This window comes from Mastacembelus armatus, chromosome 7, assembly GCF_900324485.2.
Source record: "Mastacembelus armatus chromosome 7, fMasArm1.2, whole genome shotgun sequence".
In the NCBI taxonomy this organism is placed as follows: Eukaryota; Metazoa; Chordata; class Actinopteri; order Synbranchiformes; family Mastacembelidae; genus Mastacembelus; species Mastacembelus armatus.
The window spans coordinates 16,250,348-16,276,060 of NC_046639.1; the positions used below are offsets into that span (position 1 = coordinate 16,250,348).

The 25,713-nt window shown below is 39.3% G+C and overlaps 5 protein-coding genes across 8 annotated transcripts in view; 2 read left to right on the forward strand and 3 right to left on the reverse strand.

Moving 5' to 3' along the window:
• Positions 1-1,234: 1,234 nt before the first annotated feature.
• Positions 1,235-10,103, forward strand: slc25a33 (solute carrier family 25 member 33). Its single transcript, XM_026333128.2, has 7 exons — positions 1,235-1,414; positions 2,892-3,065; positions 4,463-4,540; positions 5,604-5,704; positions 5,986-6,052; positions 8,414-8,691; positions 8,812-10,103. Exons 1-7 carry the CDS (start codon positions 1,374-1,376, stop codon positions 9,009-9,011), a joined length of 939 nt encoding a protein of 312 aa, XP_026188913.1. The 5' UTR covers positions 1,235-1,373; the 3' UTR covers positions 9,012-10,103.
• Positions 10,104-11,284: 1,181 nt separating this feature from the next.
• Positions 11,285-16,307, forward strand: LOC113145238 (uncharacterized). The gene is made up of 9 exons (XM_026331702.1): positions 11,285-11,814; positions 12,529-12,573; positions 12,659-12,967; positions 13,394-13,702; positions 14,044-14,358; positions 14,608-14,757; positions 14,850-14,924; positions 15,060-15,078; positions 15,191-16,307. Exons 1-7 carry the CDS (start codon positions 11,784-11,786, stop codon positions 14,891-14,893), a joined length of 1,203 nt encoding a protein of 400 aa, XP_026187487.1. The 5' UTR covers positions 11,285-11,783; the 3' UTR covers positions 14,894-14,924; positions 15,060-15,078; positions 15,191-16,307.
• LOC113145240 (emerin) lies at positions 16,083-20,081 on the reverse strand. Of its 2 annotated transcripts, none has more exons than XM_026331706.1 (7): positions 19,807-20,081; positions 19,543-19,641; positions 18,919-18,950; positions 18,323-18,348; positions 18,145-18,198; positions 17,997-18,059; positions 16,083-17,269 (listed from the first exon to the last, which is right to left on the reverse strand). In XM_026331706.1, the coding sequence occupies exons 1-7, from the start codon at positions 19,886-19,888 to the stop codon at positions 17,059-17,061; spliced, it is 567 nt and encodes a 188-aa protein (XP_026187491.1). In that variant the 5' UTR covers positions 19,889-20,081; the 3' UTR covers positions 16,083-17,058. The 2 variants fall into 2 exon arrangements, with proteins under 2 accessions (XP_026187491.1, XP_026187490.1); XM_026331705.2 differs by having other exon boundaries at positions 18,323-18,351; positions 19,807-20,059.
• A 658-nt stretch (positions 20,082-20,739) lies between these two features.
• On the reverse strand, positions 20,740-23,905 carry LOC113145237 (cilia- and flagella-associated protein 251). Of its 2 annotated transcripts, none has more exons than XM_026331699.1 (6): positions 23,770-23,905; positions 21,941-23,686; positions 21,761-21,827; positions 21,290-21,356; positions 21,075-21,203; positions 20,740-20,986 (listed from the first exon to the last, which is right to left on the reverse strand). In XM_026331699.1, the coding sequence occupies exons 1-6, from the start codon at positions 23,810-23,812 to the stop codon at positions 20,870-20,872; spliced, it is 2,169 nt and encodes a 722-aa protein (XP_026187484.1). In that variant the 5' UTR covers positions 23,813-23,905; the 3' UTR covers positions 20,740-20,869. The 2 variants fall into 2 exon arrangements, with proteins under 2 accessions (XP_026187484.1, XP_026187485.1); XM_026331700.2 differs by having other exon boundaries at positions 21,941-23,656; positions 23,770-23,896.
• Positions 23,906-24,135: 230 nt separating this feature from the next.
• Positions 24,136-25,713, reverse strand: part of dnase1l1l (deoxyribonuclease I-like 1-like) — a 2,629-nt gene continuing 1,051 nt past the window's right edge. The window contains exons 5-10 of one of the 2 annotated variants that reach the window (XM_026331704.1): positions 25,650-25,713; positions 25,160-25,272; positions 24,851-25,008; positions 24,608-24,704; positions 24,517-24,525; positions 24,136-24,241 (exon numbers count right to left, since the gene is read on the reverse strand). The exon at positions 25,650-25,713 is cut by the window's right edge and continues 58 nt beyond it. In XM_026331704.1, coding sequence (XP_026187489.1) covers positions 24,170-24,241; positions 24,517-24,525; positions 24,608-24,704; positions 24,851-25,008; positions 25,160-25,272; positions 25,650-25,713 — 513 coding nt within the window. In that variant the 3' untranslated portion in view covers positions 24,136-24,169. Of the gene's footprint in view, positions 24,242-24,388; positions 24,526-24,607; positions 24,705-24,850; positions 25,009-25,159; positions 25,273-25,649 lie in introns of those variants that run through there. The other variant, XM_026331703.1, reaches the window with a different exon arrangement.

Consider the following 25,713-nt stretch of genomic DNA (forward strand, 5'->3'; position numbering starts at 1 on the left):
CAGTTCCAATGGGACCTAAATTGCACCAAAATGATGTTCAAACTCAACACTATAATAATTAAAAATAAGACAAAAGGTGTATCAAGGTGACATGAGTAATAAAAAACTAAAAGCATGTAGGAAATTCAAAAAATAATCAGTGGGTTTTTGAAAAAATACAATTTCTCTACAGGCTATGATGAAATGTTCTGCCACTGCATGTTTCCTCTTTCATGGTCAATTGGTGCCAGTATTTCCAACAACTACATTACTCTAAAGCCCAGTCTCACTCTTAAGTACAACATAAATCCTAATGTCGCAGTCAGTGGTGTAAATATTCAGCTCCTTTACAAATATGTGTCCTACATTCAAATTATTCAAATTACTATTTAAACAATATAGTGTCATACAGGCTGTAAGTCCAAAAACTATCAAAATAAAGCACTAAATTTGTGGAAGAATTGCCCAAGTGAATGACACATTGTAATATATGAATTAACACTGATGCCTTAGTTCATCAGCAGCATTTTAAAATTGTGAACAAAATTTTCTAGATCAATTTCTATTCATTTTGTAGACATTTGATTGATCTTTAGATGAAATCTTTATCCAAAAAACTATTTGTTTATTAATAGAAACTTAAATTATCCAGGTTGCTAAAACAGCTACAAAGGAGGACCAGATTATGTATTTACATGTAATATGTGATGCTGTGAAACTGACACTATTTAATCAATTAAAGTAAATTAACAGCCCTTAAATCCATATATTAGTCAAAGGGCAAAGAAAAAAAAAGCTGAACCACAGATCCAAACTGCAGTGACACAGTAGCACAGATGTTATTGTGCAGACACAGACAAACAAGGCATTGTCAAGGTGATTGTGTAATTTGTTTTGCTGTAGCTTAGTGATTCCTAATTTGTATGTCTGGCTGACGGTAGAAATTATGTTGAGACTTTTATTACACACCGCTCATTGCTGAACAGCACATGCTATGAGAAAATCACAGTGGGGAACTTTTCCAGTAATTCTGGACACACTGAACGATCGGTCTATTATTAAACTAAATAATTGTCATTGCCTATGGAAATAGGCGTTGCTTACAGTGCGCGTGTGTGCTTTATACGTGTCCTGTTTTCAAGTTTAGCCTGTTAGTGCTAATTGTGTAACAAATTCGATGTCAAAGACACCGGGTGGACAGCGCGTGTCCCTACGTCACGGACAACACCCCCGACCGGCCCACTGACGTCAGAATAGAGCCGCTCTTCAGATTCTCCGATCTACACCGCACAGACCGGCGACAGTAAGCTCGATAATAAAGCTCACTTCGTCGCTGTTTTAAAAGACATATAACAATAATACGAGTATGGTGGCGCTTTGAAATACACACGAAGATGGCACAGAAAGACACACTGCTGCATCTTTTCGCCGGGGGGTAAGTCAAAGTCACGCTATTTCATTGAATTCATCAAATTTCACGCTAGCTCGTGTTAGCACCACCAATCACGTTTCCGTTCTTCAGTCGGCACTATTTTAGGAAAACTGACTTGATAAAAGTAAAAAGTAACCTTCGTATGAACCTCTCACACCGCAAACGAATAGCCAGTGTCGTGGATAGTGACCATGCCGGCGACATCTTTTATTTTAGCTAAGTAACGTTAACGTTTGCTAATGCCTCATAGCTACCGTTAGCTAAAGCTGTTTGTGCTAGTAGCACCAGTAAATACGTGATGTTTTATTTAATATAGGGTGTGAAACTGGCTCTTTAGTGTTTAGCACAAGACCAGGACTTAGTGGTTAGTTAGTTGATGTGTCTGGACGTGGCGCAGTGTCACGAGTGTCGTTAGCTTGTAGCTAAGATCATCTGATACCATTATATAACACTGTACCATCAGCCGTGTCTCATCGCCGCTGACCAGAAAATGCTTAACCTTATTATAAACCACACATGGGAGTCTGATATAACGACGAGTTAGCTAACGTTAGCATCCAGCTGATGTTAAGGTCACATTTAGGCAACGTTGGCTTGTGAAGAATGACGCCATTTTACCCTTGAGCTTAATTTTAGCCCCGGGTTTCAAAGTATAATTTTAAAACGCGATGTCAGTTTAATTTGGAATAATGCAATGGGGATTTAGACTGTTTTGTTTTTAGTTTAAATGCACCTGGTTGGTTATATTACAGGTCTTCTTGAACTTGTAAGTAGAACCTACTCAGTTGTGTGTAACAACAGCCTTTGCTCGATTTCTACAGTGTCTGAATAAGCACCAATAATGAATTCGCATAATGAAGTTTTGCAGTGATGTTTGTCGTTGTCACAGGGCCCACACATACGCCCAGTCCCCTACTTTTCTTATCTCTGTGAACAGTGGTCATGGCCAGTCCAACACCTCATTTCAACATAGTTAAAATGGGTTATGCAACGTGGAAATCTAAACAGTGTAATTTATTTTTTAAATTCTAGCAATCAGGTGGCTGGATCATTTATGGGGGAACAGTTCATGTGTTTTAAGATGTTGGAGTCTAAGGTTTGTCACTGATGAGGTTAATGACAGGTAATACAGAATGTACCCTTGGCAGCTGTAATGAAATACGATAAAGAAACTGACTTGGGGGAAAAAAACAATCTCTCCTGTGGCAAATGTCTTTCCTAGTGTAATTAGAACGTCTAAACCGGAAACCCTGTGCACCAGCTGTGTTGGTTTAACTTCAGTGCAAAGCAAGAGACTGCTCTTTGACCATAATTGTTCATTGCACTTGGCCAAGTATTTCCTCAGCTCTCAGTCAAAGCTTATATGGGTAGTGATGTTGCAAATAATAGACTGCTATTCTAATCAGATTAGCCATGGCAAGCGTTTTAAACATCCTGCTCAAAACCCCTTAATTCTTATTTTTGTGTCATCAATTTGCAGATGTAGTGGTACAGTGGGAGCCATCGTGACCTGCCCTCTGGAGGTGTTGAAGACACGGCTGCAGTCCTCTGGCCTCACCCTCCGGCCTGTTTTCCAGGTCCAGCTGGGCACCTTAAGTGGTACTGGGGTTATCCGACCAGGGACGGTTACACCTGGGCTGCTGCAGGTCCTACGGTAAGTTGTTTGTCTTGATGTTAGGAAAGCAGAGCTGCAGCATTCTGTCCCTTGAGGTGTCTGTATTTTTCTACCTGTAAAGAACAGAACAAAATGTTCTCCCTTCACAGCGGTCGTAGTTTATTAGGACTGCCGTGCAGGGACTGGCGTAATTGTTAGCTGCTGAGCCTTGCAGTTGCATCATGGCATCCTACACAATTTTACCATCCGAAGACTTGCATGTTTTGACAGGTCTGTTTGTGTTTAGAATAGTTGCATAAAAGTCTGTGCCATTCTTTTGATTTGCTTTCTGCAAATACTTTGGAGAGCCTGTCATTTCCTTTCTGCTTTCATAGTCTTAAAATGATGGCCTTTAATCTCACCCCACATAAAGTGAAGATTAAGTACTGTGTAGCATTTTACTTGTGTTTAGTGTCCTTATACAGCTGTTTGGGCCAGCACAAAAATGCTTTTTCACCTGACCTCAAGATGGGTTCATAAAGTTTCTTATAGTGATCATCAAAATATTCCATTTGTTAGGTTGCTTAGAGTGTGGGAACCACTAGAGGAGGCCTCTATAGGCCAAAAGGATCAAGGCATGGTTTTAATGGGGGTGCTGTGACAGTGTTAAATTACACTCAGAGGATTGTGGCGGCAGACAGGACCAGTCTGGGCTGGTGTGTGTAGTAGGCTGTAAAGGTTATGAAAGCATAAAGACAATTTTTTGTTTTTAGAGAACTGAGTCACTTCTGGTCAAATTACATCAGCTCATAGGAAAGGTTTTGTCATAAACGAGAGAGAGTTGTCTGCATTAGATGCTTATATATGTATAAAATGTAAAAATTCATTATAGAACTTCAAATCCTTTCTCCAGTCATGAGAATATTTAAATTGGTCACTAATTTGAGATCATTATGTTGTTTTATTTATTTTATTTTAAAACCTATTGTTGTGTAAAAATGTGGTGGGTATCTATGTTATAGAAGCAGAATGTGTAAGTACTAATAGAGGAGGTGCGTATTTCAGAAATCAGTGTGATTTGCAGTTGTACCCACCTCCTTTTCTTGGCCGCAGATAACCTCACAGTCATCTAAAGAATTAAGGTCAGTACTGTTAGAGAGTAAAGATCTCTGTGGGGATACGTGTGGTATGACAAGCCAAGTCCTGCAGACGGATTGGGTTCAATGGAGGAACTTGTGCAAAACCAGCTCAAGTGAACAAGATGGGGGCAACACTTGGAATGACTGCAGGAGTCAAGCATCATACTTATTCCCTTAATAGAGCCTGGGATAACTTTACCGACCATTACCATAATAAGTTCAGAGCCAGTTTAGCACGTACACTGTTGAAAAAGTAATAACAGTGTGGAATATTTCATGTTTGATGATTGACAGTTGTTTGCTTTTATTTTATTTCAGATCCATTCTTGAAAAAGAGGGACCAAGATCTCTCTTTCGTGGTCTGGGGCCAAACCTTGTAGGCGTGGCACCCTCAAGGTACAGTGAAGTTATTATGACAGATTAGAGTTGCTCCCTTGGATAAAGAGTATCCATCTTCACCACCATCCTCACCTACTGCTGAAAAGTGCTGAAACTATGTAGCAATCTCTGTTAAAGATATCTGCCTGTGTAGTGTGCAAGTTAACAATGACGCCTGTTTCTTTGTATCAGGAAATCTCAGAATGTATTATACTACGGCAGCTACAAACAGAAAATAAAAAAACAAGGAAGTCCTGTTTGGTTTTTTTTACTGTAATGGCTGACAGCATTAACTGTATAAACAGGAAGCTGTTGTCATGGCACGATATTCGGAGTTCCTCCCAGCATTAAAGACCTCTGTGGATCAGCTGATGAGTTTGTGTAAGCTATTGAGTCTGTTAACATGAGGAGGCCTTTGTTCATAATGCTGTCAAATTAATGAGGTAAATCTGAAGAAAATTGACTTTGAGTTTTTGTGGAACCTTTTACACAAAGCGGTAGCAAAAATTCAGCCTTGCCTGGGCACATGTGAGTTTTAACTTTGTTCTATTTTTAGAGTCAACAAATCCACAGAACTTTGCCCTGTTTCCTCATGGTTGACAATCCTGGAAGTAAACTCTAGTATATGACGTTAATGTTGTGGTAAATCGATTTACCTGAATATGTTTGCCACTAAATGTTGATCTGACTTTGAGGCTCTGTTGAAATGAAAAGAGTCATGTGGGTTACATATATTTTCCTCATGGTTAATGAGTAGCTGCATCATGGACTTTTACATAGTGTTCCACTGTCCAACTTAGACCTGGCTTACATTCAGAGCACGACTGTGCATCTGTAGTGCCCGGTGCTTATTCAGCCCATTCTCATGCAACAATGGTCTGTTCCAGAAACCACACAGAGAGAACAGACTTCTCTGGATACACAATCTGTCAAAGCCTCAATTTGGCAGAAATGGAACAATTTGCATAATTGCACAACTGCTATAAAAGCACATTCAAGAATGGAAAACACCTATATATTTAAGCACTGTGTGTTAATATTTACAGCTATTCTTACTAATTTACCATTTTCTGTGTTTCAGAGCCATTTACTTTGCTGCTTACTCAAAATCTAAAGAGATGTTCAATGGGCTGTTTGTCCCTAATAGTGGAGTGGTGCACATGTCTTCTGCTGGTATAGCAGGTAGGCAGTCTGCTTGTTCATATTTGTTACATATGTGTAATGGCTGTAATACCATGAATAGCTGTACAATCTAATGCTGTCTAGTACCATGAAAAACTTTAATTCTAAAGTTTACAGTTTTTCTCTGCTGTGTTGTATCATAAACATTGAAGCCTATAAACTAAAAATTATTAGTTTCACAAAAGGTCATGTATTGCATGGCAATTGTATCTGACTGCTAAGCTAATTTCCATAGAATGAGTTCAACAACAACCAATTATGATTTTATCCCTTGTCCTCAGCTTTTGTTACTAACTCTCTGATGAACCCCGTCTGGATGGTCAAGACAAGGATGCAGCTGGAGAAAAAGTGTGTATACTCTTGACTTTACCTGCTCTGTGTTCTTTTTTTTTATCTCTAGATAGACTTTTGCAACCTGTGTAAAACAATCTTACTTATGTTAGGGATGTTGCAAATGGTACCTTATATAATGTAACCTTTCTCAGAAACCTTGAATAGACTCCACTTTCCCAGAAATGTCCTTGGATTATGCAGTATATGAGACCAAGCGTGTGACCTGATGCCATAAATACATGGTGCTGACGCAGTCTTCTGCATGTAGAACTAGAGTCTGTATTTACATTCTCAAGTACTAGACAATAGTATCATGCGAGATCACAGGAACAAGCTAATTTACCCTTGGTTTAGAGTTTGAACACCTGTCCCTGCAACAAGAAAAGGGGAGCTTTATGAATGAAGGGGAAAAGGCTTAATTTATTTCAAACATAACTCAGTTTATGTTTAGACTAGTTACTCTTTAACCCAATAAGGAAACAATAGGACATTATATACGTCTTTCTAAGGTTAATGGTTAACAAATGGGTCCCCATTTTCCTGTCCCAGAGAAGTCTGTGGTATATACAGTGGGTACGGAAAGTATTCAGACCCTTTTAAATGTTTCACTCTTTGTGTCATTACTGCCATTTGCCAAAATCAAAAAAGTTCATTTTATTTCTCATTAATGTACACTCAGCACCCCATCTTGACAGAAAAAAACAGAAATGTAGAAATTTTTGCAAATTTATTAAAAAAGAAAAACTGAAATATCACATGGTCATAAGTATTCAGACCCTGTGCTCAGTATTGAGTAGAAGCACCCTTTTGAGCTAGTACAGCCATGAGTCTTCTTGGGAATGATGCAACAAGTTTTTCACACCTGGATTTGGGGATCCTCTGCCATTCTTCCTTGCAGATCCTCTCCAGTTCTGTCAGGTTGGATGGTGAACGTTGGTGGACAGCCATTTTCAGGTCTCTCCAGAGATGCTCAATTGGGTTTAGGTCAGGGCTCTGGCTGGGCCAGTCAAGAACGGTCACAGAGTTGTTCTGAAGCCACTCCTTTGTTATTTTAGCTGTGCGCTTAGGGTCATTGTCCTGTTGAAAGGTGAACCTTCGGCCCAGTCTGAGGTCGAGAGCACTCTGGAAGAGCTTTTCTTCCAGGATATCTCTGTACTTGGCCGCATTCATCTTTCCTTCAATTGCAACAAGTCGTCCTGTCCCTGCAGCTGAAAAACACTCCCACAACACGATGCTCCCACCACCATGTTTCACTGTAGGGATTGTATTGGGCAGGTGATGAGCAGTGCCTGGTTTTCTCCACACATACCGCTTAGAATTAAGGCCAAAAAGTTCAATCTTGGTCTCATCAGACCAGAGAATCTTATTTCTCATAGTCTGGGAGTCCTTCATGTGTTTTTTGGCAAAGTCTATGTGGGCTTTCATGTGTCTTGCACTGAGGAGAGGCTTCCGTCGGGCCACTCTGCCATAAAGCCCCGACTGGTGGAGGGCTGCAGTGATAGTTGACTTTGTGGAACTTTCTCCCATCTCCCTCCTGCATCTCTGGAGCTCAGCCACAGTGATCTTTGGGTTCTTCTTTACCTCTCTCACCAAGGCTCTTCTCCCACGACTGCTCAGTTTGGCTGGACGGCCAGGTCTAGGACGAGTTCTGGTCTTCCCAAACTTTTTCCATTTGAGGATTATGGATGCCACTGTGCTCTTAGGAACCTGGAGTGCTGCAGAAATTCTTTTGTAACCTTGGCCAGATCTGTGCCTTGCCACAATTCTGTCTCTGAGCTCCTTGGGCAGTTCCTTCGACCTCATGATTCTCATTTGCTCTGACATGCACTGTGAGCTGTAAGGTCTTATATAGACAGGTGTGTGCCTTTCCTAATCAAGTCCAATCAGTTTAATTAAACACAGCTGGACTCCAATGAAGGAGCAGAACCATCTCAAGGAGGATCAGAAGAAATGGACAGCATGTGAGTTAAATATGAGTGTCACTGCAAAGGGTCTGAATACTTATGACCATGTGATATTTCAGTTTTTCTTTTTTAATAAATTTGCAAAAATTTCTACATTTCTGTTTTTTTCTGTCAAGATGGGGTGCTGAGTGTACATTAATGAGAAATAAAATGAACTTTTTTGATTTTGGCAAATGGCAGCAATGACACAAAGAGTGAAAAATTTAAAGGGGTCTGAATACTTTCCATACCCACTGTATATATTATGACCTGAACAGTTTATTGGACTTGCTGGGCTCTGGTATATAGTTATTTGTTGTTGTTGGCATTTTGTAGGCTACATGACTTGATGACTACAAGACAGTAGCTAGAATGTTAGACTTCTTATAATGTTGTCTTGACACTAATGAGCCTCATCTATCTCATCTTTTAGAGCCAGAGGAGAAAAGAAGATGAATGCACTACAGTGTGCACGCTATGTTTACAAAACGGAAGGAATCCGGGGCTTCTACCGAGGCCTGACTGCATCTTATGCTGGCATCTCAGAGACCATGATTTGTTTCCTTATCTACGAGACACTGAAGAAACACCTCGCCAGCAGCCAGTTCACCCCAAATAGTGAAAAGGAGAAAGGTGCATCAGACTTCCTGAGTCTGATGATGGCAGCTGCTTTTTCAAAGGGTTGTGCGTCCTGCATAGCCTACCCACATGGTAAAAAGTACATCTATTATTCTTTTTTATTCATTTGCTATTCCTTGAACACTCAACATCACAAACTAATGCCAGAGAGTAGTATTTAATAAATGGTTATTTTTGTTTTTGTTTCTACAGAGGTCATTCGGACAAGGCTGCGTGAGGAAGGCAGCAAATACAAGTATTTCTTCCAGACAGGGAGGTTAATAGCGGTGGAGGAAGGCTACGCAGCTTTCTATAGAGGACTCGTTCCACAGCTAATCAAACAGATCCCTAACACAGCCATTGTCCTGTCCACATATGAACTTATTGTCCATCTGCTGGGGGACTCCAAATAAAGACATGTTTCAATGTTGGGGTTTTTCCAGAAAAACAGTGGATGTCACACCAAGACACACTGGCTGAGACTTTTGAAAATGCAGCCCATACATTTTTGATGTGGTGCTACAGAGACTTTCATAGTGGAACTGAAGTAGGGTGTTCTGTTACCCAAAGAGCTAAATGCATTATTTTATTGAAAGCTTGTTGCTTGGAGTTTATCCAAATTATTCAAGGAATTGCGGTACTTATTGAAACTCCAAATCCGTGACATAGGTCATCTTCATAAAGGACTGGTGATAACTAATTTATTTTATGTTTTATTTTATGACAGTATTTGTTTCCTCTTCTCAGTCGTAAGTGTTCCAACACATGACTGTGCAAGTCAGCTCTGTAAGGTGGATGAAGGGAAATAATTCAGAAGTGCTAGTAATAGTGGTGTTCCTTGCACTGTTATGACCACAGATTCTTGAGATTTTTGTTTCACACATGTGCTGGTTTTGAAGTTTGAATTACAGAGAAATTTCTCATTAATATATATATGTATATCTATAAATGTAAATATACAGGCTTATCTGTATGTTTTCTTTGTGAGGACGATAGACACCTTTTACAATATAACGAGAACTTGGATGCTTATTTGACCAGTGGCTCAATAAAACGCATCAAGAAAGCCGATGTGCTCGTGGCTGGCCCTCATATTGATAACAAATCATAAATTGTTATTCTATAATAAGCACAAGAGTAGAGGGGTTGTGTGTGTGTGTATAACTTAAAAACTGGTAAATTCTAATGTGTATGGGATTAAGTGGTTGCTTCTGAAATTCCATGTTAAGTTGTGTTGGGATCACAGACCATATTCAAGTCATACCACAAATTCTGTGTTAAATTGAGGTATAGACTGATTTGTCCATTTTCTAAAGTTATTTTGGAGTAATTCCTGTAGCTTTGGTTTTTCGGTTATGTCTCCTATTGGAAAGGAAAAAAATCCCCATGTTGCAATTCTCTTCTAACCTGAAACAGGTTTGCAGGATTTCACTGTATTTTGCTGGATTCGTTTTGATCTCTGCCTTCACAAGCCTTCCAGGCCATTAAAACAAAAGTGCTATTAACAGATCACATTTGATTATGCATGTAGAAGGTGAAAGAAAAAGCAATCCTGGCCTACAGGTAAGTCTAGTTTTCTATGATGACAAATTTGAGTAATGCAAAAAAATCTGCCACAGTGTTTACCAAGTTTGTGGAAACCATTTTACAATTCAGAAATGGGTTGAGGAGTTTGTCTCTGGTGTTTTAGGTTGATTCATTTACACTATTCTAGCCACAGTGTGAAATTCTAACACTGTTTGCTGTTAAGTTTCTCAGTCGTGTGGATATCCACACCTTTTCTGCCACCATCACCTGCAACACCTCTATCTAATAACTAATCCTGGAATTGTAAATATTGGTTTTATTATTGAATAATTAACTAATCTTAACACTTCCACTTATGCATAGTTAAAAACACTTTAATGCTTGTTTTAAAATGAATCGTATGATAGATTACCAGCCAGGCAAAGTGACCAACATCTCAGAGCACACACCCTACCTGATATTGTTTAGGTTTACATAATTTGAATAAACACAAATTCGTAGTTTAAATTTGTGTGTCATTAATTCAGTGACTCTGAGTTTCTTTATTCTAAGCAACAGTAAAAATCAATAACAGTAATAATCATTTTAAAACCATAGAAAGCTAACTATAAATAGCAAATATTCACATTTACAAAGCTGGTACCAGTACTAAAAAGTATATTTCAAATGATAAAAAAAAGGATCAAGTGTTGCCAGTTAATGCAGCTAATAATTTCAGCTTTAGAGCACTGGTTTGTTTATGTGTCTCTGGGGGAAATAAATGAAACTGCCATGTAAGGCCTGGGTGAATAGGAACAAGAACAAGGTTTTGTCCCAAGGATGGATGTTTGGATGTTTTATCTGACCATGACCATGAAACCAATGCATTTCAGCTAACAGCTTTCCTCAGGATGTTAGAGGAATAAAGACCCAGTCATGACACAAAGAACTTAAATGTTAAAGCACTTGTACATTATTTAAGTATGTAACTTTATCCACAAAATTTCACAAGCAAATACAATACTTTCTTTACTTTGTATTCATTTGCACATAAACGATGACAAGCCTATATTATAACTTAGGTTATTACACATTCAAAATGAATAATACACAATATAATCGATATAATTAGGATGAAAGAGCAGAGGATAAAGTAATAACCTTTAGCCCCACTTTTACCTGCTGAAACAAGTGTTACACATTAAGCACAAAAGTTTTACAAACTAACGCAGTGATAATTATAATTCAGTATATCAGTCTAAAAGGTAAGGTGCCATCGGGAATATTTTCACTTTTAATACTGCGGGTGTGCTGACCTCTGTCTGCCGCAGGGAGAAGGGCTCATCCACGGCGACACTGACGTGAGTACGGCGGCCTGGCGGCTCGTAGTTCGCCCCAACATCATCCTGGAAACACCGCGGCTTGTTTTCCTGCCACCCGCCCACAGTCGTCGGGAGCCACACACTTATTCATTTGTTTTTACCAGTTTATTAGTGTATTTCAGTTACCGGCAATGTCTTTAACCAACAGTTAAACTTATTAGCTAGGTCTGAGGTCAGCTCCGACGGGTTGCTGCACCCGTTAGCTGATACGGACGGTGGGTTTCACCGGGTGTCAGCGTAAGCACCGGGACCACTGGTATCCTTCACCGGCCGTCTGATGGAAGGCTGACGGGAACGATGCTGACTTTCCTCCGTATCCTGCTAACAGGTGAGCTAACAATAGTTAGCCAGCCAGCTAGCCTAGCTGTGAGACAGGAGCAGCTAGCTTAGGTAACTAGTTTACGTGATTATGCAATGGGATAATTGAGTTTTAATTAGTTTTTAACCCCAGGAAAAAGGACGTTTTCTCGTATTTGTGGTTTTCTGAGACTTTATCTTAACAACTTTGACTTAACTAGTGTTTTGACTTAGGCTATAGTGTATTGTAACAGACAAAACGTAACGTAACGTTACGAGAGCTGTTTCTCCTCAGCTAAGTTACTTTAACTTTGAGTCTGTTGATTATATATAAAATAATAAGTGATAACTATATATATTTACACACAGTTCCCAGCAGCCCTGTAAACAAATCCTACCCTCATCGAAGTTCAGTGTTTTAGTTAGAGAAGTGTTGATTCAGATTTATGGTCCGTTTGGAGGCTGTTTATTTGTGGTGCTGCTGAAATACATTGCGTTACAATGAGAGGTGTTGGAATTAAGTTAATCTAACATCGCTAAACTATTATAACTAACGTTAACTATGTCTCAGTGTAATGCGACACAGGCATATAAAAGCACAACCACCAAAACGAGGCAAAAGGAGGACTAACTTAACACCCAGTCTGTGGAAGGGCTGTTTTATTAGACTGTATTATTATACCTAATAAAGAATCTGGATCTGTTTTTGCCCTGTAAGAATTCCATGATTGAAATCTCCACACAGGCCTGCTGGGTGTTCTGCATGATGGAGATGGAGTTACTGCTTTTGGTAAGTTTATAATCAACCAGCTTCATTCACAGTCTTTCCCACACAGTGGATCTGAGTAATCTTTCTTCTTCTTTTTTTTCTATAGGAGGGGTCAGATTAGTGGGTGGAAAGAACAAGTGTTCTGGCAGAGTTGAGGTACTCCGCCATGATGAATGGGGCACGGTTTGTGACCACGGTTGGGACCTCCGGGAGGCTGATGTGGTGTGCCTGGAGTTGGAATGTGGCTTAGCAGAATCCGCCCTTCACGGTGCAGCATTTGGTGCAGGTACAGGAGAGATCTGGCTGCAGCACGTCCAATGCTCAGGACATGAGTACAGTTTGACACGCTGTGCTGCTGTTCGCCACACTAACTCCTACTGCACCCATAATAATGATGCAGGAGTAAAATGCTCAGGTGAGACTCTAAGATGGAGTTAAATGTGAGATGTATAATTAGAACATATCACTATCATAACGGTACCAAAAACACCATATGACTGAAAAACAATTAATGTAGTCATACCATGACTGCAATCCTGGAACTTCATCTAAATTGTTTTCTTGTGTAGTCTTGGTGGAATGTGATAATGAACTTAAATCAGTCAGTACAGTTCCCCTGTGTCTTTTATATTTGCTTTTAGACCCTTTGGAGATACCTACTCGCCCAATATGCCCCTTCTTTTGCCTTTTATTTTTCCATTCTTTATCTATGTCTTTCCCTCTCAAAACTAGTATTGATGGATCCAGTTACTGCATTCCAGCATGATTATAACTGATAAGCTAAAGAAGGTGGTACATTGGATCATCCTCACACTTTTGATTAACCTGTCTTTCCTCACAGGTACCCTTTTAACACCCACTCTCACACTGCTGTCACCACACACTGTGTTTTCTCCCGGGGAGGCTGTTCGCTTCAGCTGCAGTGTTCTGCGGGGTCACCATCTCAGTGACTTCCACCTGTACAAACATGGAGTGGCCACGCCGCTGGTTACACAGAGGGCAGACCAGACTCAAGCCAGAGCAGAGCTGACACTGTCTGACATAGAGACTTTCCACCAGGGCAGCTACAGTTGTCGGTACAGGATCAGAAGTGGCTATCCTTCTGAGCTGCTCAGCTCTCCGCCCGGCAACTCCATCAACATAACTGTGGGTGAGTCACTATTGCATTTTCCAATCCACATGAACCCTATTGCACCACCGCCCATTTCTGTAAGATAGTGTTTTATTGTGCAATCTCGATGTCAGATGTTCTCTACCTGACTCATCTCAGTGGGTTTGCAATAAATTGATTTCAATTTCTCTTAACTGCTTTGCAAAACTGCATGTTTTGAGATTCTTTACTCAGTGTTTCATTGTAGCTGTGTTGTGTATAGTTGTCTTTTGATTGATTCAGTTTTCTATAGTAGTAATTGTTTTTTTTTTTTTTTAAATCTGTTCTGCATATTCTACAGTAACCTTAAGAATCCTTTTTTTTTTTTGGTTTAATCACAGTGGAGCTCCTGACTCCTCAACACTGCTACAACACTTCCACTGAGGCCCCAGCTGGTTCTGTCATTAAAGGCCACAGTTTTAACATCAACTGCTCCACGCCGCAGCAGTACCCTGGAGGTTCCTTCCAGCTGCGTCTGATTCGCTCCAACGGCACAGTGCGCCACTCCCTGCCTGCCCTCACTCCGTCCGTCACCTTTACCTTTCCCAACGCCCAGGCCTCCAATGAGGGTTACTACTACTGCCTATATCGGGTCCAGCTGGGTGGACGTATTTTCGTCTCCAGAGAAAGCCAACCCCTGCCTATAGCCATCAGAGGTGAATATAACAGATTAAACAGAAAATTGTGTGCTATAAGTCTAAGTGGACAAAAACAATATACTGTTTTTTAAAATTTAGATAAGTTAGATTATGTCTAGAGATTCCTGTTAGTTCTTGAGTGTAAACATTTTTGTTTCCTTTGTTTGCAAATGTACTTTAGTTTTTCATAGTTGCAGCAGCATGTAAAATTTCATGTAAGAAAATCCATCCTGAACACAAATTAAAGATAGCTTCTCTGGCCCTCAGACCCAGATCCAGTACTGAGTCCAGTGGTGATCAGCTGGCTTGTGTCTGGCCTGACATTTGCTGTAGCTGTTGTCATTATAATAATTGTGGCCAAAGTACTGTGTAACAAGGAAAAGAAGCCTTCTGAACTGGAGCGAGAGACCAGAACCTGTAAGTTTTCTTTTCCACCAGCATGGTTTATACTTTTGACAGAAATGTATTTGTTAATATCCTTAGAGTAATAGGTCTGCCTCTCTTCACAGGTGTGGACAACACTTACGTTGCCTTATCAATTAATAAGCTATAAAAGGATGTGTGCAGGCAACAGGTGGTTGAAGGTATTACAGGTCATTCTTGCAAATACAGTGACTGTTAAACATATTTATTCCTCTTGGAAGTTTACATATTGTTATGCAATAATAAGTAAAAGAAACTGTAATATCATCTTGATTTGTTTCTTTTTTTTTCTATAGAAAAACTACCAAGAAAGGGGTGAGTACTTTTTTTATAGGCACTGTAATGTGTCGCTTTTCATTGTGTCCATGTTCTCAATTGTACAACACTTGTGAATTAAACTAGAACATTTGTGTTTCTTTTCAAACAGAATCACTATAGAGTGAACAATCCCAAGACTCAGACTGTGTCCTACCTGGATTCATTTGGCAAGGGGATATAACACAGAACTGTACAGTCAGTGTTCATCCACCACACTTCTGGAGGCAACACAAGTTGGACCCAGTCTGGATGAGGCATGTTTTTACTAGACAGTAATATAGACCCATCTAAGACTGCAATGTATTATTTCATAGCAGACTTCAGGCTTGTGTTACTGCAGGGAAACTATGGATATAATTCGCTATTTTGTATTACATCTTGGTGAGATCTAGCCCACAGGAGACTGATGGACAGTAGAAAGTTTTTCCAGTTCTGCATCAGTACTGGTTTAGACTTCACATTCACTCAGACTCGGCTACTGCCATGATCCCAGTTGTATGGAGTTGCTAAAAGCTAAACTGGGGAAACTGTGACATGGATTCCTCAGGCCTCTGTGTACATGCTGTTGAAAAACACTTTTTTGTATTATTATGACACTAACAGCAGGTTCCACTACCATATTATATAATCACTTCCACTGATCAGAGACCCTTAAAGAATTAGAAGATGTTTTTTGTATTTTAAGCCTAACCCTGCTATGCATACTACATCATTTCCAACATATACATTATTTCATTTACAGCGCGAAGGTAGAAATGTAGTTGATTGAAATGGGGTTGGAGCTTCTTGTTCCTGTGGGATTTCTGTCAGTGGATTGATGGTATACAGCTATTACTGCATGCACTTTAGGTTCATTTATAGCATCAGATCAAACTACATAAGGGGACTAAACTTTTAACATAACGCAGAGAATTTTTTTTTTTTTTCCTTTATTTTTAAGTCCTTTGTTGATTTGTTTTGGCTCCTAAATAAATTGACTTGACACTTAAAATGTTCGCTTCTTTAAAAGCTTTTCTGTATTTTGATCATTATAAACAGAAATATAAATCACAACATCAAACTTCACAGGATGCAAAGGTTGGATTAATGTCATACAAAAGTGTGATACCTGTAACGTTACATTACAGTTTCTATAAAAATGTACAGTTTTATACTTTTATCTTGAAAAACACCCTGCTCAGTAATTTTAAAACACTGAATAAACATTAAGAATTATATCCAAATTATTCCTACTAAACCACTGAGGCACTGCATTATATTTGGTCTGAAAACTTGACTTTTAGTAACTGACAAAAGGAAGCATTGTTAGTTTCACAAGGCTGCTGACACAATCTGACTGTCAGACATCCTCTTTACCTCATCCTATAATACAGGAAAGGATCATTTGGGGATATGGACATGTTTTAGTCTTTACTGCCCAGACCAAAAAAATTGGTTTGTTACAACCTGGTAAAAATGCTCTTAATGGCATCTGTAATACAATGGAGATTTATGTATGTTGTCCAGTTTGGGACAACATATGGGATATTTCTAGATGGGTGGATTTTTTTCCCCTCTCACCCAAAGAGTGACCGACCTTCACATGCTAGATCAGGTATCAGAGCAGCATACAGTTGATAATTAGCTGAAGCTCACCACAACACAGTGGAGCTGTTTTTTGCTCAGTGGATCAAAGTTTACATTTTACATATCATTATATCTAAACTTTAAACTGATCACACTGAAACGATCTGGATAGTTAGTGAGCTGCTGTCCATGAAAGGAGGAAGAATTGTGTGTTTTTGTGGCATTCTTATTGTCTCTAGCAGTGGTGCTCTACTGAAGCTGGGTGATAATTATGTAAGCAAGCAAATAAACTGCAATTATAATACATACGAATATTGCATAAACCACAATTTCAACAATGTCTAACATAATGGCATTAACCAAAATTGAATTAAAATGCAGCCATATAAACTGAGCATGAATTAAAAACAATTATTCTATTCCTTGGATGGATTCATTTGTCTCCATATTGGAAAATACCAAGTAGAGGAAGACTGCCACAGCCAGGAACAACACAAACTGAACCCACAGTGGGATGAGGCGACCTGACTTTGGGGGCTTCGGGGCATCTTGATCAAGTTTCATGGGTGTTGATTTCAAATAGGAGTGTCTATAAGTGGATGGCGTGTCATACATGTAGGGCCTGCAAAGAAAATAATTAACAGTGTCTCTAACAAACTGGCAGTAGCCAAATATCACCTTGTTTGACCCCTAACACTGGCACTCTGTTTAATGTTTTACACTGCAATAAGAGTAAGATGCATTATTAACTCAGATTTAGTTTTGGTCACTGTTATTTAACATGTCTTGACTGAACATAATTGCAGTGCTGCCCCCACTGGGCCAATCTGTGTAATTTTAACTGATACAGCAACTATTAAGGTAATGAATTAATTCCAACTTCTCCAACTACCAAATTTCGTTTTATATATAACTGAATCTTTTGAACTGTTTGCTGGAAATTATAGGACACGCGAGATTGTCCGTTACTGAAGTTAAAAAAAGCAAGATGGCAATACTCCGTCACAGGTAAAAGTGCTGCATGGAAAATGCCACTTAAGTGCATCAATATCAGCTAAATATACTTAGAATATCAAAAGTACAGTGAGTGTTTCCATTATATATAACAATATTGGATCATTATTACAGATTTATTCATTAACAATAAATAATTTCAATAAGCAACACTGAATGCAGCTTATACTGTATTTATGGGTCAATATACAAATATTATTAAAACTGAATTAAGCATCATAGCACATTTGCTGGTGTCAAAAATGTGATAAAAAATGTTTCAAATCTGAATCAAAATAAACTTATTAGCAGATCACATCTGATGACACTGATTAACTTTGCATAAACACACTTACTCATCAACAAAATCCCTTCCCCTGTATTCAGGCTTTGACCTTGTGTAGTTGGAATAGGTTGCCCTGTAAAGAGCGACATAAACAGTAGATGTGTAATACTCCTCAACAACTGTAACAACAACAAAAATTTGTATTAAGTGTAACTTACTCATTTTCATACTCCCTCTCATTCCACTCTGGTCTTGACCTCATGTAAGTGCTCCTGGATACACAAAAAATGATGAATTCAGACAGATTTGTAATAGCTCCTGTAATTTATTCAAACAGAATGAGGATAATAACCGTTCAACTGTTAATAATAATAGAGAATTTGTGTAAGAACCTACCTGTCTCCTGCACCATCACGCCTGACCTGCTGAATTGTAAACAGAGATAGTAAATACTAAAACACTACAATAGGTTTTGATACAAACAACGCACATAACTTAAACTGTTGAAATTCTACATTTACCGGTATATTTAATTGAAGGAATAATTCAGTTATGTCAAATATGTTATTGTTGCAATATAAATGTAACTGACTCTAACATCCATCCATCCATCACCTAGACCAGCTTAGTACTTGTTAGGGTCACGGGGATCTGCTGGAGCCTATCCCAGCTTTCGTTGGGTGAAAGGCAGGGGTACACCCTGGACAGGTCACCAGTCCATCACAGAGCTGACTAACATTTCCTTGTTAAAGCCATGCTGAGAAATGTGCCATTCAAACTATAAAGCCAGGTGCTGACAGGACATATGTGCATTTTACTGAACACTGAAAGCAGATAATCAGGCCATGTGGGGGTGGGGTGGCAATAACAATAACCCTAAATTAAGGTGCATTCTAATATATTGGTCCCACTTGTACCAAAACAAACACTGTATACGAGTAATGCAAAACAACAGCGAGACACCTGGTGGCAGCATGAGAATAGATACTTACTGGTGTGCTATAAACATAGGTAACTTCCTCCTCTGAAATCAAAACACAAACACCACATGTCAAGCCAAGTGTGTCCATTACACTGTTTCCTTCACACCTGCAATACTTAAATAGCTCACCAAAGTACAGTTATTCCCACATCTAGGCCCAGGTTCATTAACACAGTTTAGCGTTATCTGATTTCTACTAAATAACCTGATCGACATCCCCTCTTGTCACTTTAATTGAGAACAGCAGCACAGATGTTTTCGGCTGCTTTTATTTATTGCTGTAGTTATACTTATAAATATAATATAGGCTTATAATGAAAAAAAAATACTGAATCTGGCTTTTTCTAATAGCTAAATATTACAGCCATAAATGCAGCTCTCCCACGACAAAGACTTTACACATGGAGTGTACTTCTCCATCTGTGAACACTGATGCAAATACATTGTGTGGTTTTGGAAACAGCAAACAGAAGTATGACAAATAACCCTGATGATCTCCCCTCTGGCTTTTTGCAGTATATTTCAAAGCATTATTTCTCCAAACTCTCATCAAAGCACAAATTATACTGCAGATATAAATAGTATATCTAGTATAGTAGTATAACTAGTCAATATAAAGAAAGACACGGGTTACCCTCTTCCCTGTAGTAAGTCTTGTCAGGCGATGGTTTAGCTCTTTTCCCTTTGGCCATGGCCTCTTTCAGCTTCTTCTCATACAGACCCCTGGTCGAGCCTGAGGGCAAAAATCCACACACAACGTAAACAAGCGTATACACACACGAAAAAAAACACACACTAGTTACATGAAGCCAAACTACAGCAGTGAACTCTGTAACTTCATGCAGGGGCAGGAGTGTTAAGTTAGCTGGAATTGAACGGTTCAGTCTAAGCCACTCACCGACCACAGGTCCGTGTTTTATCCCATATTCATCCAGCAGGTCGCTAATTTCCTGCGCTGATTTACTGCTCAGAGAAGACATTGTTCACTTTCACCCAAACCTCGGTGTTGTGTTATGTTTTTACGTACGTCTGCTTGGTTTAAAGAGCTATTGCGTTAGTTTCAGTTACCAAAAAAGAAACAACCGTAACTCCTCCCACCGAGGAAGTCTGGGAGTTGGTTTTGTCGCGCGGGGACCGCGGACCGTGCTTCGTTGGAATACATAGAGACTAAACCCCGCCCTCGTTTGTTGAGACAAGTGTGGAAAGCATTCGCATCCCATACATTTCCGTTTCCGTTTGACGTCTTGACGTGTTCTTTCCATTTTAAAAAGCAGCGCCATCAGCAGGCAGAAATTAACATTGAAAATAATTAAAAAAAAACAAAACAAATATCTTCCAATACATTTAAATGTCCTGTCATTAAACTTACATATTGATTTAAAAAATGTATTTAGAAAAACATGAGTGAAGAGTGTGCTGAATGGTCGCTTTCTGAATGCATTACTGTTCTTTATTAGTAAGTTTTAATGCTCTACCTGGTCATGTACCTTTTGTTTATAAAATCCTTATTTGCAAAGTGAAAAGCAACACAGATATTTGCAGTAGATTAAAAAGGACAAGTAAAAGGAGTAAAAGGGAGAAAGTAACAGAAAAACAGAAATACTGCAACATGCAGGTCCGTCAAATACTCGAGAACATGTATTTCTTACTGTCTAAATCTCTGATCACTAATAATAGTAATATTCAAAATGGGTCATTCCTACTATTGACTAATTCATCTATAGTAGCCTACCATTAGAGGCCTGAATACTAAATTTGATTAGCCTTGATTTAATCTACATGACCTATATAATAGAGAGAATGTGACTTACTTACAGTTTCTACAAATATGTTGGGATCATTGTAAACAGATGTTTATTAAGAACAAAACTGCATGTTACAGGTAATGGTTCACAAGTTTTAATATCTAGCACTTTTCATCGTCAGCTTATAAACGTGTTTTAGTTGGGCGACAATGAGCCCTAAAAGAAAGAAACTTGGCTGAGCCATTCTGCTTGGTCACTGACCAACCAAAACATCAGCAGTGCCATCAGTATCACCAGAACCATCTTCAGTATCAGCATCAGCATGCCAAGACACTGCAGGAAAAAAGGACAAGGCATAGATTTTCAAATAACAACAAAAAAAAAAAAGAAGAAAACCAAGTAATGGCCAGTGAGTACACACCTTGTTCTTCCTGGTACAGACTTGTGTGTTGCTGAGGAGGCTGCTCTGTGGCACAGTCTCTAGCTGCTGAGTGTTTGGGGAATCACAAACAGGTTTCATTTCCAAGGTGTTCTCAGGCTCCCTCAGTTCCTGAGCAGAAATAAAAACAGCATTCATGTGTCATGTGTTTCAATGAGTGCTCACATACGTCTGCATTCGAATGATCACATTCATACCTCAGATGTTTCTGTGGAGCTAAGGTCCTCTTCTCCATCTGTGGAGCTGCTGAATGAATCTCTGTCACTGCTCAGAAAAGAAGAAACAGACACAGTTTTAGTTGGATCTAACACAGCTCAGGCTGTAGTTACTCACCACAAACAAATATTAAAGACAACCTGATGTTGTAGATCTAAGTCTGTTTACAGGTCTTATGGAGTACGACTACATATATTTAAAACATGTATGAAGCCCTTTGTGGCTCTAGATGGTGCTCGTAAAGTATTATAGCGTGATCTAGCTTTTCAGCTGTGGCTTAAGACTTTGAAAATGAAAACCAAAAAGAATCTGGGGTGTTGCAGAGAAGAAGCAAGCTTAGTCATAACACACCGCATTGTGGGTGATGTGGATACCAGGTTCTGGCAAGGAAAAAGAACGTGTGAAATAAAAAAGGTCAGTATCTCTGGTTGTCCTGTGCCAGTTCTACTTACCTGTCTGTTTCATAGTGAATGACTTGAGACAACGGATCTGTGCAAAACTGCACTTTTATCTGCCTTTCTGAAAAATGCACATAGGTAACCAGGTCAGTTGTAGAATACATCAATTTGAAAATATTAATGATTTAATTCTGCTGCTGATCTAGAAACTATGTCCTTCTCGTCTTCACTTACCTTCTCTCCCATTCTCCTTGTCGCTGTCATCGTAAAACCTGAAGAAAGCCTTGATTCTCTCCTGCTCCTGTTCCCAGGTTCTTTCCTCCTCGCACTCGTCGTCTTCGAATTGCCCCAGATCACTGACCCTTGCAGCCTCGAGTTCCGTGTTGAAGAAGAAGCTATCATCCAAAGATCCCCGGTAAGAGGGGCTTGTGGTTTCGCTGTCCTCTCTCTGTACCACTGAGTAGATATTGATGTCTTCTGCAGGATATTGACTCACACCTGAAGGTGTTTCTGTCTTGTCTGTATCTTGTGTGGGAAAAAGGTCTTCAGATAGTGGGATATCGCTTTTAAAGTCGAAATCCCAGTTTATGCTGAAATTTGTCTGATTTTCTGCTGCACCGCTCTCACTGTAAAGCTCACTGTCTTCCAGTTTTTTGTAGTTTATAAAATCTCGTAGACGTGTATTATCTACAAGTTCCTCATCTCTTCCCCTCAATGGGACCTCATCATCACTGGAGCTGTAGGAGTCACTCTCAACCATTTCATATCTATTGTCACACTCTGCCAGATTTGGATCAGCAAACACACGCTCAACAGTCGTGATTTCTCCTCTGGTTTTTTCTCCGGTTTTCAAATCCGGACCTATAAACAAGCAACCAGCATCTTTCTCTAAATCTCTGCTGTACAGGTATTCACTATCATCCTCATCAGTGTCCTCTTCTCTTCCCATACATGTTACGTCTGTCACAGCTCCTTCCAGGCAGGCGTTCTGCATTGTATCTGAACCACTGCCTGATGCACAAGACAAGGTGTTCAACTTTTTACGCTCTTGATTTTCTCCCCCGTCTTCAACGTATTCACAAGATGAAAAGTCTGAGGGATAATCTGCAAAGCTCTCACCTGCCTCCTGGTGTTCCTCCCCTGTGAAATCCCCCATTTTCTCTTCATAGTCCTCATTATCAACTGCAGCAATGAGATTTTGTACTGATATTTCTGGAAACTCCAAGCTCGTATTCTCAGGCCCCACTCTGTAAGGACTTTCAACTTCCTGCTCAAAGCAATGAGTGTGGACATTTTCTTCTTGTTCAATTTTCATCCCTTCATGCTCAGAGTCAGAAGAGTCCTCTTGCTTTAATGCTTCCCTTTCCTGCCCGTCCTCTTCAGTCCCATCACCTTTTATCACGATCTCGTGGCCACGTTCAGGGACTCGCTGAAAATAGGACACCTCCTCGTCACTCTTTCCTTGCTCCTCATTTCTAACTTGAGGGCACTCAGCACCCTCTGGGGCCAGAGGTTGTTCCTCACTAAAGATCCTGTCCTCTTTATTTTCATCACTGTGCTCATCACCACAATGACCTGACATCAACGATTCCCCTGGTTCCCCTTCTGTTCCCATATTTTCTTCTTCATCCTCTTTATCTTCTCCAGAGACAGAACCTTCCTCCTCAGATTCTCTGTCAGAGCTTGTGTAATCCTCCTCTGGTGTTTTGTACATGCTCAGTAGACTGTTCTCTACACCTTGAAAATCCTCGTTGTTATCATCGGAACACTCTTCATCAACATTTTCAAACATGCATATCTCTTCCTTTTCCATGTCAGTCAAGAGTATAGCTTCAGCAGTTGCTTCCTGGTGCAAAGCCCCGTCTTTATTTGTTGGCAGGTTTTCATGATCCATGCTTGACTTGTCTTCCTCAAGCCTTTCATCAAAATCTAAATTCTCGAAGTCCAAATCTTCATCAGAGAAAGACGGAACGGATGATTCTGTAACAACGGCATCATTTGAAAAGCACCTGTTTGTAAATATTCAAAAGAATATAAGGAGGATGCCAGAAGATATTTCTTACCTGAAAATGCATCACTAAGTAGATCAGAAAGACTTTGCTCCATCTTTACAAACAGACAAATCAATACTATACTAGGAATTATCTGAAGACAAAAATGAACGCATCGCCATAGATAATCTCTTCTCTCAAAAAGGAAGGCAGTGCGAAGTAACTCTCATCTGTTGTTGCTGCGTGTGGCTTCCTGTCAAACAGACGGTGCAGAAAATACAGGTTAAAACAATTTCAGTTAAACCTGAAACATGAAGACAAAGGTCTGCTTTTGTAAGCCAAAAAAAAAAAAAAAAAAAAAGACGTTCCAAATATTTTTTTAACAAAGTTTCTTTGTTCATTAAAAAAATAAAATAACAAAAGTAATACTTTGTGTTGCAGGAACTTACCTTCATGAGCTCATGAATGTAAGTCAGCTTTGATGTGGTTTTGGTTTCAGATGCGCATTATAAACTTCAGCAGATGAACACTCAGTTCCTTCACGCTGAAACAGTTCATGTTTATTGGTGTCTTTTGTAACTGAGATATGTGTGGTGCCACTTTGATGACGAATTAAGAGTCATTATAAAAGAACACTACTTAGTGAATATTTTATTGGGTATTCTGATGTATTTTAGCAGCTAAAAAAATCAAATAAAATTACAATTTTAATCAAAAACTCCTGATTTGTTGATTTTTCTGAGTGGTCTATAGCTCCTGGCGGAGTAGATAGCGGTGGTTGGCTTTCAGGTCAACTTCTACAGGAAAATGATCACTCACCTCAAGGGCCTAAAGTACCATGAAAACCACAGGATTAATGGTCACATTAAACATACAAATGAACAAAACCCACATATTTGATCATATTTACTTCCTCCTCAGTGAGGTGGAACTTCTCTTTAAAGTTGAACGGCTGAGCTGAACCTGGTACTACACTGGAAATAATCTCACGTCCATGGACGACGATCCTGTTGTGAAAATGTGAAGGATATACTGTAACATATAACCCTTTTGAACATGGTTTCCGCAGAAATAAAGCACTTAAACGTCTTGTCGTAAAAGTGCAAGTATATACAAAATAAGAATTAAGTTTCACACTTGTGCGATCACTGACCTGTCGTAGGCACAGTGTGTCTTCTCCCTCACAGTAGTGTCTTGCTCATCTCCAATTAGCCAGCGAAATTTAGGGTCGCTCCTCAAGCGCACGGCCGTCCAGCCCTTGATTGTGATGTAGTTGCAGCCAGCATTGAGGTCCCCCAAGATCATCACATTCTAGTGTGAGTGAAAGGAAGCAAAAAGGGAAGTTGAACAGTTTGAAGTTACTCATGAGAAACCACCAGAGTCTCTCTTTCAAATACAGAGATACATTTAAAAAAAAAAAAGAGAAACTACATAAAGATGACCATGATGTGGTTTGACCTACATCAGTCTTCAACTTCTTGTAAATTCTTTTGAAGACTGTATACAGTTCATCAATCTCCTTCATGGCAGTTTTTGGACAAGTGTGCTGCCCAATCAGGACAAAATCCTTCACCACTGAAAACAAAACATTTAAAAACACATTCATAACATGTTTTAATTACATACACTGTGGAATCTTGTTTTTAAATATTATGTTGGTTTTGATCATACTTATCATATGATGTTTACATTACAAACAAGAAAACCTAGTCATTCATATCCCAATTCCCAATTGTTTACACATGTGGGGTCATCCAAATCCAGCAAATCTAAATATTCTATATTAACCGATGAATCCAGTCTGGTTTTAGTGCAGTGGATTAATTCAGATTTCTGCCTGAAGTATATGTGTTGAATCAAGTCATAGTCAAGTCTCCAGGCTCCAGATCATCACTAGGATGCTAGAGTGCAATTACTTCTTTTTGTACATCTAATGTATTTTCTCATCTTACATGTCGTCGGGGAATGAAAATGGATAATGAAAGGCTCTCTGGAGAAAATATCAGTTTCTTTGGT